Source organism: Ixodes scapularis, unplaced genomic scaffold, assembly GCF_016920785.2.
Source record: "Ixodes scapularis isolate PalLabHiFi unplaced genomic scaffold, ASM1692078v2 PGA_scaffold10__122_contigs__length_95168666, whole genome shotgun sequence".
Classification (NCBI taxonomy): Eukaryota; Metazoa; Arthropoda; class Arachnida; order Ixodida; family Ixodidae; genus Ixodes; species Ixodes scapularis.
In genome coordinates, this window is record NW_024609836.1 from 84,284,446 (window position 1) to 84,300,769 (window position 16,324).

General features: G+C 45.7%; 1 protein-coding gene across 1 annotated transcript; it reads left to right on the forward strand.

Moving 5' to 3' along the window:
- Window positions 1-65: 65 nt before the first annotated feature.
- LOC8023685 (RNA pseudouridylate synthase domain-containing protein 1) lies at window positions 66-1,499 on the forward strand. Its single transcript, XM_029974076.4, has one exon. It carries the CDS (start codon window positions 81-83, stop codon window positions 912-914), a length of 834 nt encoding a protein of 277 aa, XP_029829936.3. The 5' UTR covers window positions 66-80; the 3' UTR covers window positions 915-1,499.
- Window positions 1,500-16,324: the final 14,825 nt, after the last annotated feature.

Here is a 16,324-nt window from a genome sequence, read left to right on the forward strand (position 1 = left end):
TATCCCAAAACTTAACCAAGTCAAGCCGATAATTAAGTCGGGCGGAGCCGATCCAATTCAATCCACACGTTTGTTTTCCTATGGAGGACAATCACGGCATTTCGGAGCGAAGCATTTGCGTGCTACATCTGAGCCCTCATTTCGTGGTGGTGGACAAACCGGCGGACGTGGTCATCAACACCCAGCGGCCCGACGAGCACCCGGTGACCGTGGAGACGCTCCTCAAGCGACTTCATCCCGAACTGGTCGACACGGGAGTGCACCACAGCTTTCGGTTCTGCCACCGGCTGGACTTCTCCACCAGCGGAGTCCTCTGCCTGGCGCTGCACAAACAGTCCGCGCGCTCAGCGCAACGGGCCTTTCACCAGCGGCTGGCTAAGAAGTACTACGTCGCCATCCTGGAGGGCCACGTCCGCGACGACCACGTTCTCGTGGACAGCCCGATCGGCGAGGACAAACGGCCGCAGCACTCGCACAAGATGTGCACGGCCGACAAAGACTACTGCGTGAGTCCGAAGGACGCCCAGACGCGACTCCTGGTGCTGTGGCGTGGGTTGCTCAAGGGCAGGCCGGCGACGAAGGTGCTGCTCAGACCGGTCACTGGCCGTCGGCACCAGTTGAGGGTGCACTGCGCCTCCCTGGGACACACGATAGTCGGGGACTTTACGTACGGGGAGGACGCGAGCTCCCGACGAATGTTCCTGCACGCGTGTCGCTTGGTGCTACCCACCGAAGTGGAGACGCTCGATGTGGAGACGCCGGACCCCTTCGCGGCAGACTTCGATGCTGGGTCGGACTACGGGCAGACGGTGCCTACAGCGTCCTTGTTTGAGGAGCTCGAACGCGAAGACTGCTGGACTAAGTCGGCGTTTGTTTTAGGGTTGAATGACACAGCCCCAAAAGGGGTAAACTGAGCACGTGCTCAGTTTAGAGTTTACTCCTTTTGGAGCTCTGTTATGAAACCGTTAAAGTTTTTTTTTTTTTTTATGTTACAAGAAGTATGGTTGTTACCTCCTCTCCACTTGGTTACACGTGCCTCCCCCATTTTGGTACAATGGTGTTTTGTTTGGCAAAAAGAAGAGATGTTATTTGGTCGCTTTAAACCGATTATACGGGGTCTTTCGGGCTGGTGAGAAATTTCCCAGAATCTTGCACCCTAAAAGTGGCCGGGAGCGACTGAATGTGTCACTTTTCCTCTGCAAAAACAACGAAAGGTGTTCACGGTAAAAAGCGGACATCCGGAGGCGATCGTGCTGTCGAGGCAGTATGGAAATGGATCACATTAAACTGGGTTCTTTCAAAACGGGCCGCTTTTTTTACCATGGGAAATGACTAGCGCGCCGACGTGCTGTTTTCATCACACCGATACTTTCCTCAAACCGGAACTGTCAAGGAGGTGTCCGTGCATGGCTTTGATCAAGGCGTGCGAGCGTACGGGAACCACGATCCACCTTCGCGTCTTGAGTCGTAGAAACCAGTGCGGGTCCATACGGGCCCCATGTGCTTGGCAATCAGCCGGAGCCAATCGCGGAGGCGAAGGCGCGAGGTACACCCATGAGCGATATGAAGGTGAACAACCTGCTCCTTGTTTTTGACGCTCCCGCAAGTTTTAGAACAAGCTCTGTTCCATAAGAGGGCTAGAACGCAAAGTTTAGACCCTTGGACACGTACCATTTGAGACGTTGAGAGTTAATACAGCTTTAGGGAGCCGTAAAACAGGCAAGAAACCAGGTAAGGTGTTTACCTTCATATGGCCGGCGGGTGTATACATGTTAGACCAAGGCACCGGCGGCACCTGTGGAGCGCCCCCGTCATTTGCTAAAACGTCGATTCGCTCAAATGACCGCTGTTCGAGTTTGTTTTCCACATAGCTGGGTTTTTCACGCAACGCATCATCTTCAAGGAATCCAGAGCAGAGCGGCGCACATGTTGGCCACAAACGCTGCGTCAGTTTTCGGGACCTGCATGTATTCGATGAGCGCTTCACTGATTCAACAGAAGCGCCAGTCGCACGCTCGCGCAACGGTCTGCTACGTCAATCAAATGCTAAGATGCCGAAAATTTCAGAACTGTTATTTCATTCAAAGGTCTTGAAAAAAAAGGGGGGGGGGGGGGGCGCTACTTTTTACAAGAAACAGTCCTTTCTAATGGGAACAAGTATAATTGTCTACAACAAATAACACAAGGAAGCAGAACGTTTCTTCAACCGCTAAGCAAAAATGAATCCATGGTTTGCTAGCCAGCCGCTGCCCCTCACCACGTTATGCGTACGGTTCGAAATTCTTTCAAGAACAATAAAGGAAACGGGGCCAATGGACACACCTATGTGTCAAACATCAGTCAAGTTGTGCGCACGCAGTATAGTACAAGGATGCCAAAACTGTGAGCTTTATTTGAATTCTAGGACTATTTTTACAGCGGATCTGTTAGGGGCCAGTTTGGTCAGGATCGTGTCCGTCCTCAAATGACCTGATGACACAAAACTTTAGCCAGCTACCGCCATCTATGAGCGACGGCGGCAACCTTTCGAGCCTTTCCACTCTGGCTTGCCGACTTGCGGCCGGCTCCCACCATAGTACAGCTTCGCTGGTCTTCCTTATTCACCAGAGTGGAAAGGCTGAAAGTTTTTGTCTTGGGGACACAGAAGGGGAAGCAATGCACGCTTACCAGAGAGCCGCGAGCCGCCCTCGTACACGCGGAGAGCCGCCATCGCCCGCCATTTTCCCTTTGCAAATTTGAGAAAACCGCTTATAACTTTCGACTAAGATAACGGTCAAATCGGCAACTTTGGCATCCGGATTTGGGGCTTTTTACTGGTATCGTCTGATGCAAACTTGTCGTTTCTCGCCTCTTTTTTTTTTTTTTTTTTTGTGGCATGTCTATTTCTACAAATCATGAACGAACTAGCCCACCAAAAGATGTTACTTGATGTTTATCGTGAAGTTACTAATTTTTCGTATTTCTGCCATTTGTCTCAGTATAACATCAGAGGTCAACTCCGCGTGTCTATCGAATTTTCTTTCTTTTCACCCTTTTTTTTTTTATGCCGTCAAGTTTCAAATTTTTTGCATGAGTGCGATTCATCTCTGCCTATAGGCAGAGGCTGGATTGTGTGTGTGTGTTTGTTTAAACATTAAAACGAATACATGATGAATAATAATTGGGGTTGTGTAAATATTTATACAGCGTGTGGTTGGTCAGCAATTTCAAAGTTGCGAAGAGTCACTCGCTGTAGATGAGCAATTCAGCCTGTGCAGTATACAACCGCTGGCCTGGGTTCTTTAACGTGCACCACGCAGTAGTGATACATGACCGCACGCCGGTGATGCTCATCCAGATCGAAACGGGCAGATCGAACCCAAGATCCCTGGGTTCTGCAGCGCGAGCTTTCGCTGCATGCGCTCCGAGCTGGTGTGCGCTAGCCTAAAGCCCCTTCATGTTTCAAAAGTAGCGCAATGTTCGTCGATGCACGAGGCACGCGCAACCTTGCAGCCTTTGGGAAAATCATGGCGGCACAGTGCAGCACTGAGCACTGAGCCAACGTTATTGCACTGAGCTAGATTTCAGACGCCATGAATTTCCCAGAAGTGGCGCGCGGCACGTTCCTCGAGCAGGTCTACAGCAATGAATGGCGCCACTTTTTCCAGGATAGACGGGCTTTACGCTAGCCCACTCGGCCATCGATTTTCCCGAATACATGATGATTGAAGCCCGAGACTGTTTTAACCCTTTAAGGGCTCAATAAAAAAAAAGAAAATGCACCAAAATGGCTCAATTTTTTTATGGCGTGAAATGCTTCAATAACATGTCTAAAAGACGATAACACCTTTGCAAAAGTTTTCCAGCAGATAATAATGTTTATTGGCCGTTATGTATTGTCCATTGCTTGAACTCCGGAAAGAAAGGGTTGGTTATGTATACCAATACACAAAATGCACACTTCCTCCGTTGATCCCCTCCCAACTATTGGAGACTACCAACGGTGTGATAGCGCTCAAAACACGGCACTGCGCACAAGGCCTTCTCGCACCACCTACACCAGATCCTAGTTTCCTTGCGGACGTTCTTGCCCTTGCTGTCTCTCTTCATGTAGCAGACAATGCAGCGGCGTGTCGGTTCTCGCTTCTTCTCTGTCGGCGGGATGTGCGACGGGAAGTGGCGCTCAGTAAGCCGCTTCTTGTTCAGAGGACATCCTGGCCGCCCTTTCTTCTTGGCACTGCCATTCCCTGAATACTTGGTGATGATCTTGTCAACAAGTTGCAGCCGGTAATCCATGTGGGATGCTCGGCCTCCTTCTTTCTGATAGAGGACAAATTGTTGTTGAGGTTGAGGTTGTTGAGGTCTATGCGACACCACGCACGGGAGCTGGCGATCATCTCATCGATACTTTCTTCGTCATCTGACTCGCTGTCGTTGAGACTGTCGTCACTATCTTCTTCACTTGAAGAATCAAAATCGAAGTCAACATCCTCATCACTTTCGCTGTCATCTGACGGATGACAATCAACCGCACTCGAACGACGCACGGATGATGCCATGTTTGTTTGAAAGCGCGGGAAAATCTCATGCGAACAGGGCGAGACGCAAAAAACAAAGAGAGCATACAAGCGGCTCTGCATACAAGTAGAGTTCCTGTATAGGCTCCCTACGAGCTATACAGGAACTCTACATACAAGGAACGTCTGCTGCCATCTAGTGTGAAAACTGTCATTCAAGAAAAGCGTGGATGAAAAAAGGTGCTGCCATCTATGTTTTTAAACAGAAAACGCTACTTGACGAGCTGTGCTCGTCAACAGCCATTTAGAAAGTAGCAAAGTACCCATGACGTGGTGAGCTCGTCATAAGCAAAAAAGTGGCAATCGCTCGTGACGAGTTGAGGTCGTCATAAACCCTTAAAGGGTTAAAGACATCGGAGACTTGTGAAGGAGAAAGAAAAAGGGGCAGACAAGGTGTAAGTTATACATCATGTGTAACTTCCACCAGCTCGCCTGCCCTTTATTGTTTTCATTAAAACGAAGTTGATGTAGCTTTCCGCTAGGCCGGACAACTTATATGTGTGTTTCGCATAGAACTTGTCCGGGTCAGAAACAAACATAAAAATAGAATTTGCAGGACGATTGCTAATGTTCTACTTTTATTCGACCGGTTTTTTTTTAATAAAATGATATATGCGCTTTTGTTACGATGATTAATAATATACATGATGATAGAAACCTGAGACTGTGGTTTGAAAAAAGGAAACTCGTGAAGTAGGAAGAAAAAGGGACAGACAACGTCTCACACTCAGCTAAAAACTTTATTGCCTCTACGCCTACACCTGCCCCGAACGTCGCCACCACCACCGCGGTTGATCATCGAACTATACAATCACAATACACCACAGAATCACAATACACCACACCGCGTATTGTTTGTAGTTCGATGACCAACCGTTGTGGTGGTGGCGACGTTCGGGGGAGATGTATAAAAGGCGTAGAGGCAATAAAGTTTTTTAGCTGAGTTTGAGACGTTATCTGCCCCTTTTTCTTCCCACTTCACGAGTTTTCATTTTTCAAACCACGGTCTCAGGTTTTACTCATCATGTATAACTCATACCAGCTCGCCTGCAAAGTAACCGTTTTTTTTTTAATAATATAAATTTTATCCGGCGCCACATTGTTGCTGGGGTGCTCAAGCTCCACACTCTCAAGAAAAAAGGGTGTAAAAGGGTGTATCGTTACACCCATTGTCCCATATAATACACCCCAAAACTTCAATTCGACGTACAGCGCCCAACAGTCGAGCAGACGGCCCGAAATTTTACGAACGGCTTGATAGCCATGTGATACAACTTATTAAAATAGCTAATGTATGTTTTACTGACAACAACAAAAAAATCGGGGTTTTCTTGGCTTTACTGTAAGAACTCGATGTTTTCTTTATGTGATCTTTGATACGTACTTTAGCTATTGAATAAGTTATATTGCACCGTTATCAAGCCTCTTTTAAAAATTTGGGACCGTCTGTTCGACTGTAGGGCGCTGTACGTCGAATTGAAGTCTTGGGGTGTATTATATGGGACAAAGGGTGTAACGATACACCCTTTTACACCCTTTTTTCCTTGAGAGTGCAGTAAACCCTATGAGCTGTGACCCCGCCGGAGTGCTCATTATCAGATATACCGATAATTTCGAAATAAGATAGCGAGCAATCTAAGCAGGGAGGTCACTGGCTCCAAGGTGATACGGCCGCAGTGATAGGCAGTTTGAAATCGGTCGATTTTCGCTTCTTTGTTTTTGTGGTTTAGTTCCGGCCTAGCGGTCTTTCGTAACTTGGGCCAAGGATTAAAAAAAGTTTTGTGCAGTTTAGGAAGACGAAGCCAAAGGAATACGTTTGTTCATTAGACAGTTTTAGTGGATCGTACGCTAAAGCCTTGCGTACGCAATAAAATTGCGGGTCGGCAGTGCGCGTGCGCAGAACGCAATAGAAGAGCTAGCGTATTGCGTACGCACGCAACGCTGGGGATTTTGCGTGGCGGGCTAGCGGGCTCTGCGGGACGTTCTCGAGAGATCTCGGACCCAACGAGAGCGACAGTTTCAAGATGGCGGTTACCTCGACTGGCGCAGCAAAGGCGACGTGGTGTTTTCGAAGTTCTGTGTTACGTGAAATTGCGTGGTGTTCAGCTCGGCAATTCTTTCCGGGACCTACGGCGGTCGAATCAGATCGGCGTGCAGCTGAAGGAGTGCACAGTGAAAATGCGCTTGGAATGTGCGTCAACGCTGCGATCTGCTCAACGCTAAGCCTATTCGCACAGTTCATCGCCGACGGACGAGCGACTCTAAAAGAAATCGCCGAAGTTCTCGCTACGTACTGGACATCAGTAGGTCATGAATTTCATTCCGCGATAGCATTGATAAAAGGTGCCGCTTCAAAGGGAAGATTGACGGAGGCTCCGTGATCGAATTTGGCTACGCACTCTTAAGCCTGGTTCAGACAGTTGCGTTTGACCGCGTTTGACTGCGTTGCGGCAGCGAGAAACCAGGACATCCCTGCTACTTATATCGCGTGCTAAGATGATTCTTTGAATTGGATTGCACGCTTCACACGAAGCACAGATGTGCCGGTGACTCGCTTTCGGTTCTCGAGGCAACGCAGTCAAACGCACTCAAAAGCAAGTGTCTGAACCGGCCTTTACTCGTAGCCTCTGTACCCCGCAGAAAAGCGCGCTTGACGAGGCAGCTGCGGCTTGGTTTAATTTGAAATAAAATGATTGGACACGTTTTCATTTTCAATATTTCTTTCCAGGAGCATGGTTGCGCTATAAGCACGCAGAATTCTGCAGCTCTAGCAAATCTAACCAAGATCATGCGCGGTGTTCACTCGAAAACGTAACGCACAACTAAATTCAGTCCGAGCAGGTCATTTTTAGCGTACGCTATACTATTGCGTATTGCGTACGCAAGAGCCAGCAACGCTATACTAAAACTGTCTATTGTTTGGAGGAAGCCAGGCAATTTATTTTCTCCAATGAAATCAATAATAACAATGAACTTTCGAAATATTCAAGTTAGAGCAAAAGTGACAGTGATAAAGTTGTACAGCGTCCTTAGAAACATAAAATTTAGTGTTTTCATTATCAAGAAACCTCAACACGGGTTGTTTTTACAGGGCTAAAAAAAATAGTTGTGAAAAAAAAAAAAAAAGGACAAGAAAAAAAAAACACGCAATTGTGCGATTATGCATTTTGCACGCTCGATGTAACGACTTCTGTATTTTGCGCAAATGCCGCCTAGAACGGATCCCTGACGTCAATGACCTGTGAAACACCCATTCGTTTTGCACCACGTGCAATCGAAGTCGCAGAAAAAAATAAAGAAAACGAGCAGCGTGTTCACCCCCTCAACTCGCAGCCAGAACAAGTGACCACGTGATCTGGAGCCGATTATATATGCTGCCAATGTTGATCATAGCCACGCGCTGGAGTTGGCAAGGCAGAGGACACGCGCTGAGTTCCAGACATTGTTATGGTTCGGCTATTGTCGTCGTTACACGATTGGACACGGGCCGCTACCCGAATGCTTCTCGAGCTGTATCGATTATCATGAGCCCGAACCTAGTGTCCACGCAATGTTCGGGTCCAATCTATGAGCCGCATTCAAATATCGTCACTGGGGAACGCCGCGACCTCCAGCTATATAGTCATCAAATTTCGAGAAGGAGAGATTGAATGAAAACGCTTGCTTTTGTCCTTGAAATTACGCCGCAACAAAGGAGTCTCTTGGCCATTGGCGTTGCGTGCCAGTATCCTTATGTCCCACTAGTGACAGTCAGGTGGTGTAAAGTGAAAAAAAAACATTCTAATTGAATATCATTAAACCGCAGCTTTAGACAAAAAAAAATCGTACTTTTCGTCCACAATGTGTGAAGAAACGAAAGCGACAGCTGTCGCACGCTCGCGCAATACGGGTGGAATGGTGAAGTTATGTTCCTGAGGGCGGAGGTGCGACGTGGTTAATTCCTGTAGCCGTCGTGGTTGGCGTCGTGGACACCACTGACGACCGCCACAAGGGTCAATGTCAATGTTTTTGGGGAAAAGAAAAGCTAGAAAAACAATTACCTGGGGGACTGTCACAAAAAAAAAAGAAAAAGAAAAAAAAAAGAAACATAGATATATTTGACAAAACGACAGCCCTCCCTCCCTCCCCCCTTCCTCTTTCCCCAAAATCAAATCACTTATACAGTCGTGTGTACACTGTATACAGTAGTGCTTGGTGATCCGTAAGCGCAGCAACTGGATACTACCAAAGTGGGATTTCGAATAACGCGAGTAATGTTTGAATACAAGACTTTCAAGCAGACGACAGGAAGACTCTCCCAAGTCCCAACTCTTTCTCCGTCGCGTCGTTCGTTACTGGCGGGATGCCGAGGCTTACCTCTCTTCTCTCTCCACCCCCGAAGGGAAAATCCGACTTCCTTGCCCTATAATCTATCATGTGGTTTTGACACTTGTTTCAGTAAGAAAACCACAAGGCATGTCAAAACCACGTGATAGATGTCACTAGCCCTGCTAACAATGCGAAGCAGGTATCGCTTCCCGCATGCGTTTCGCGGTAAAGATTGCGGTTGCATACGCTGCCGCGGCAACGGCAGCGTACGAAATCTTTCATATATAAACAAGTTTTGGTACGGTGCATTTACTTTTCTTTCGTCAATCATTTGGTATTGGCGGCGTGTGCGAACTAGAGGGGGCGCTTCTCTAGCTATCATCATCATCGTTTCTGACGTCACGGGTAGGGCAGACTGGGACAGATCGCGCAAATCTTGGATCCCTCGGCTCGTCAGCTCGCTTCATGCGCTGCTTTGGTAAAGCGCGGCAAAACCTGTTCCACGCGTTGTGTTTATTTGGTGAAGTGATATTTGCAGTAGGAAATTTTACCAAAGTTCCAAACCGCACGTGGCACGCGTATTTGTGCCAGCAAACGCTTTTGGCGCTGAAATGTCGAAGCGCTCAAATGGTGGTGTGCCTGTTCTCTACCCCAGTACAAAAAACTATCCAGCTTTTTGTACTGGGGTAGAGAACAGCACACCACCATGAAAATAGAATGTCCAGCGCTTTATCTCACTATACAACATATATTACGGCGAATCGATCCTGTTGGTTCCAATATGTTCTGTGAGTGCTGATCTCTTAATAGTTACGCGTTGAATCTTTTTTTTTTTTTTTAATTTTGTAAACCAGTAGAACGTTTCCTTAAAATAACTGTCAGGAAGAAGTGGTGGCTGGCTTCCGGTCTAGTAAGTCGGTATTAAGCGTCCCAAAGAATGGGGAATACACCTGCAATGAATAACTACCATTTGTGTGTTTACTTTTTTGCGGACCAAAATGCGCATAATGCGTGATGCGCTTCTCAGAGAGCGATTTTAAATTTGTAAACAATTCTTATTAAAAATAGGATCGAACAAATTAATCATGGGCCTAATATACGGGGCCATGTCGATGATTTAAGAATTTACGAACATTTCTGCTTTTCTTTCGAGCAGAAGTTGCGACGTGACAATTGCTTCTTTGCCACGTATTCGATGCGGGAGGCGCTAGCATTTGCTCGCCAGCCACTGTTGAGTCACACTTGGAGAGAAACGTCGGCATCGGCAAGCTCAATGTACGTAAAACAAGTCTGCGGCGCTTTGCAACACAACCGTGTGCGCGTGACCAGCTAAGATGGCAGCACGTCATTTATTCTGGTGAATGCAAAACCTTTTTCTACAGCAACCTTCACAAATAAAAAAAACACACACACAAAAAAAAAAATACAAGAATCAGGGGTGTTGTGAATAGCCCCGAGGCACGGCGTGCAAGCTGGAATGTTAAGCTCCAAGCATGTTTTTGAACATTTAAAAAATTAATATAATAAAAAAAAATCAACTTCGAGGCGTTAATAGGATGTTCACCCACAACAACGTACGTCCTACACGTTTCTTTAATAAATAAACCGTTTTTAATTAACATAGATGCAAACGAACGTAGCCCCTCCGTGTTTTGAGATAGAGCGTCGTCCGCTCGCATCCTACCAACTCCGTCACATAGAAGGTGCCCGCGAGGTGGCACCACCAAGACATATCGTCGTCATTAGTGGCCAGTCACATGACTGCTAGTTGGCATTTTTCCGAGGGTTTTCGCGGGGTGCCAACTACAAATTCGTTTCGCGCCGCAAATATAGCTCTAAAAATATGTTTTTTTTCTTTGTAAATGTACTTTGTGACATACTTTTTACATCCAGGCTGTTAAAAAAAAAAAGCTTGTTCAGATTGTGAACCGGCTTTCGACCAACGAGGTTTAGACGAGCGATCAAGACTAGTGCTAGAGGTACTCTGGCAGTGGCGTACCAACTTGTTTTTGAGTGTGTGTGTGTGTGTGTGTGTGGGGGGGGGGGCAAACCAGGCCCCCCCCCCCCCCCCCCTCCCAGGGCCGGGGGGTGGTGCCCTTGGTATCCCCTGGGCGCCGCCGGCCAGTGTTTGCCCTGCCCAGTCAGTGGTTGCTGTTTCGGGGGGGGGGGGGGGGGGGGGGGGAGGGGGGGGGCAAGAACCCCCCTTGCCCACCCCCCGGTTGGTACGCCCATGTACTCTGGCTTGTCTGACGCAACTGGCCCCGGGCGTCATGGCTATGACGGTCAGGCATATGGTCTAGGGAACGTAAATACGAAAACCGCGGCTTTATTTTTCTTTCGCGCCCAGATCAGTTGGTCTTGAGGTCGCAGATGGTTCGGTGAGTGCATCTTGTGCGGTCTCTGACGTAGCCTGGTTTGCAGACGCAGCCGGACACGCAGTCGCTGGTACAGCGGAGCTTATGTCCCTGTGCCTCCTGTTCGAGTGACCAACAGGTGTCTTCTCTGCAGGAGCTGCTAAAGCACGCCTCGTACACTTCGTGGAGACCGCAGAGGTCTGAAAGTGAAACCAAAATAAAATAAAGATGTTTTTTTTTTTTTTTTTTTTTTTTTTAGTAAGTTTTCGCGCATGCGTGCACGCTCTCTCCCCTAGGCCTATACTTTCGCGGTACACACGCGTCCCGCACGACCAACATTGTCAGCATCCATATTCGCACGTATTTAGTCTGTCTTGACGCTTCGTTTTTTTTTTTTTTTTTTTTTTATCGATAGTATGAGGTTTTAAAGAGAGTGAAAAATTCCGAGGACACCTCAGCACTTCCTACAAGAATAGGAAAGCATGAATCTTGTTTTTCAGCTCCTTTAGTTTGTCTGCGGTGTACTGGCGTGGACGGCCACGTTTCGCGCTACGGCCGAGGTTGCGGCCGACAGCCGAGCGCGCGCTCTCGTGCAGCTGCCGCCTGCCCAGTCCATAAAAAATAGGCATTTCATTCGAGTTTTTTTTTTTTTTTTTCCGGTTACAGACGCCGCCGGTTTTGCTGCTTGGGATAGTTAATGCTTTCGCATTAAAACCGACACAACGGCACGATGCCAATCTGTTCTGACGGGCGGAGGCATGTTGGGCTCCCCTTGATTTGTAGTTCACGAACAACTCCCTAGTCTTGTACGCGCACAAAAAAAAAAAAAAAAACATGTTTGTAAGGTCGAATATTGGTTTCAAATCAGCAAATTACAAAAATACTCATCTACTTAATACTGAAATTTTGGGAGACCGTGCTCCTGTCGGAGATTTGATTCGAGGATTCCTTCGTAGGAAGGCTGTGGAAAAAATGGCGGGTGTTAGGAAGGGGAGAGGTAAATAATAACGGTTACGAGTAAATTTGGTACTTTCAAGATTAACCGGATTACTGTTGTGAATGGATCCTAATAAAGGTGATCAAATAATTACGAAATTACTTCAAGAAGTAATCGGTTACATGTAATTTAGTGCTATTCAAGCTTGATTCAGCCCTATACGTTGCACGTATCAGGACGCCAGCGGGTATAAAAATATCAAATACATCACTAACATAGCATATCTTGTTTTTAATATGTGTAAAGTGTGTACAAACTGACGGTCAGTTTTAAATTAAAAAAAAAAAAAAACAGATGAATGAGCACATGCTAAATGATACAAGCTTGATTAGGTTGACAAACGGAGCACAGAATGCTTCCCGAAAAAACCTTTTTGGTTATATGCTGCACCTCTTTCGCCCCAATGTGGCCGAGAAACTGAATGTATTTCATCGGTCACGTGACATCCGGTTACGGGGGTTTAATCCCCGCCCCTTCCCGTTTCGATCTGTATGATCATCGCGCCGGGATAGCAGTCGGACTGCAGTGGCTAAATTTCTTATCCACAGCGTAATCCATTGTCGCCATACCTTAAAAGGAGAGCGATCATACGATGTCTAAACGCGAATGAATAGGGGAGCAGTTGAGATCGCGATTCATTCGCTAGAAATCAACTTCAAACTACGTACAATAAAAAAAAAAGAGAAAAAAGTCAGTTAAAAAGATAAGGGACGAATGTTTTTTTGTTTTGTTTTTCTGAGTGTATAAGCATTGTGGAAGTCTCAATCTGGACGTGACATGGAGTCTACCTCCAACAGATGGATCCGATCCACTTTAAGATCAAGACTGCGAACTTTCTCGGTGAAATAGCTTTGAACGTAAGAAAAATTATAGCTTACAGGGATTCTCTTTTTTCTCAGGTTGGCAAGCAGCCACTGCACAGAGGACTGCTCCCAAAGCGCTAAAGAACAGAGCTGTCTTCATATTTGACGGCGTCTTTCCAAACACTGGACGCGACTGAAATAGAAGAGTCGCAAACCGAATCCTTCTTACGTCTTCTCAATGTCGGCTTCTTATGACTCTCCGTAACACGGCTTTTTTCGATCTAAGCTAGTTTTTCTCAGAAATTACAGCAGGTTCGTGCCAGAGGAGACCGTTTTGTTTGGAGGCATCCGTGTAAGTAGGATTGAATAAAAGTCATAAAAGGTTTTTACAGTTTAAAATTCAATGGTAGCCATACGAAGGTGAAGTGTTTAAAAGTGGCTTTAATTGGCTGCTTCTATCAATGCTAAATTAAATTTATTAGTTTTATAATTATTATTTTTTGCTACTTTTTATTGTTATTTTCACGATACGCGAGCCCACGCTTAAAGGCCAAGGCAGGGGTGAAGGCATTACGAAAATAAATACTCACAGACGCTTCGAACAAAATAAAAGGTGTCACTAAGAAAAGAATAAGGAAATAACACCGCCTATACTCAGGCACCACGCCAGAGAAATGCCTAACTTGACGCACACTTGGCAATCGTTACGGGCCTACCTTGAGCCTAATACGGTTTTACACCAATGCGTTAGTTAGTGCCAAAATACGTCTTTTTTTTTTTTTTTGGGGGGGGGGGGGAGGGGGGGGGGGCTGGCCACAAAATTGCCAAATTACCAGACTTGAGCAAAGATGGTGACCTATGAACCAAAGGACCAGCACTGAAGCCTAAATCTTGTACTGGTTTTGGTAATTTAGTCCCAAGCTTGCAGCCACATGAAAATCTAAGAGCCGGAAGTGAAGCCTAACTCTGGCTTTCTAAGGCCCTATAAATCCCCAGACAAAAACCAAATGCTGCCCAAAATAACTGCTACATTGGCATTAAACAGTTTTTTGCTAGTGTAACTAACTTGTACATGCATGTATGGTGCATTAGAAGCGTCGATAATTGGTTTTACGTTTTATACAATACTTTAAAGGCACTTAAAAAAAAAAGCGATTTACAAAGAAGAAGAATGTAATCGCGAAGTTTATTCAATATGTAGAATTCCTGCACACACACAACATTACAAAAAACAATTCTTTGGATTTATGCATGCACAAATATTGCAGTTATCGGTTTTGAGTGATGAAGGTGTGCTCAATTGCCATCTCGTTTTCTAAAAAAGTTTGATATGATTGCAGTAGGCTGTTGTAGTAGATTAGAAAGAAGAGCATCAGTTGCTGCCACATACTTTTGCACTTGCAGGTTTGTCAACCCGATCGTTGTTGTATCGTAAAACTGCAGTCGATATGGAACGCCTCAAGTTAAAAAAGAAAGATAGTAATATACGAACTGCCATGGATTTAACATCTACGAGTTCTTTGGCGAAAAGTTTATCATCATCATCGTCATCATCATCATCATCATCATCATCATCATCGTAATCTGTGTCGAACCGAAATTTTCATCGGTTCGGTTAGGGTTCGCATTCACGGCTTTCGGCTACAGTTCCGGTACAGTACCGGGGAGCAAAAATAACAATTTGGACCGGTTCGAACCGGTTGGAACCGCTAAATAGAAAATATATTTCCCGTGTTGTTTTGGCAATAGGTAACATTTCCACCGTGAAATAAGTAACTATATAGCTTTTTTTTTTTTTTTTTTTATCGTCCATCTACTTTTATTTTTAGGTAACAAAAACACGAAATTGCGTTATTGAATTTCGACGCTACAGTAAAAGAAAATCTGGATTAACATACAGAACGTCCTATTTATACGACTCAACATCCATTTGTCTACCTCAGTCACATATTTTACCTGGGCCCGTTTGCTCGAAGCGTTAACCGCGGCTAAAGTTAGCCGCAGTACCTAGGAGAGGGATTTTGAAATCACGTGACTGGCTCGGTAGGGATGCGGGGAAACATGGCGGTGCACCGTTGAGTGAGCGCCGCTCGCTTTGGAACTCATATGTCGAAGTAGCCGTAATATCGGGCGCGAAGTCAGCAACCAATGGTGCAGGAGGCTTTCGCTTTGCCTTACCTCACTTAAATCGCAAAGCATGAGCAATAACCTAGCCGCATTTTTTTAGATAGTCTTTTGATTCCGGCCATTCCTAAGCCTAAATGAACGCGATAATTGTCGGCATAGCAGCGTCTTTGGAAAGTGGATTGCCTTGATTCAATTGGCCGGGTATTTATGCACGCAAAAGGAGACAGCGTCCCAATAGACCTTTTTCTAAATTGCCCAGGCATCGAGGAGAACACTGGAAGTGTAATTCTACGGTCCGCGCTAGCTGGCCTTCCTCTTTTAAAAGATTCGAAGTAAATAATCATAATAAGGCTTTGACGAACGCGCGTGCAAGGCAAAATTTGTTTTAGACTTTTTGCTTTAAAATAATAATAATGTAATATAATATAATAATTTTAATTGCACTCCCAAGGGCGCAGGTGGTGGTGTGCGGTGCTACGCGTGTAATGACACGCGGCCGGAACTTCCAGAGGTGATAATTATATGAAACAGTCGAAAAAAGCAGCCTCGCAAGAAGGATCCAACTGGATTTGAAGTCGCTTCTCCGCACTGCATGGTATTCTATCAAATCAAGTCTATATAAATTATATAGAAATATGGTGACAGAATGTGCATTGGGAGGTGGTGTTAGAATTATATAGCATTTCTATTGTTTTTTAATCTAGAGACTACGGTTGAAAGAGAGTCTATAGAAAATCTATAAAAAATTTGTAGAAAATGCATCGAGATTCAAACCCTTGCTTCTATTGGTCAAGCCACCCAAACTCATTAACTCCAAGGTAGAAGCCCAGTCAAAACTCGACAGATGGTGATACATTCCAGTGTAGTCCCCCGCTGAATACTTATAAGATGTGTGCGGGGAAGAACCATTAGAGAGACTGAGGACCGGAGGATTAAAAACAGAAATAACTACATCAAGAGCAGGGTGATATTTATTCTCAGGAACCATAGAAAGTTCACTTCGATCCACACGTACACCATCCGTGTTTGAAAAGCATAAATCTACAGCATTACCTTGGTCGTTTGAAATGTTATTGTCCTGTCTAAGATCTAAAAAAAAAAGAAGTAAAGTTGAGGAGATAGTTGCACCTTTGTTTACAATAAAAGCTGTCAGTAAGGACATTGAACTGTGTCCAGTTA

Coding starts and splice junctions, on each gene's coding strand:
- LOC8023685 (XM_029974076.4), top strand. CDS start 81: ATGGAGGACAATCACGGCATTTCGGAGCGAAGCATTTGCGTGCTACAT.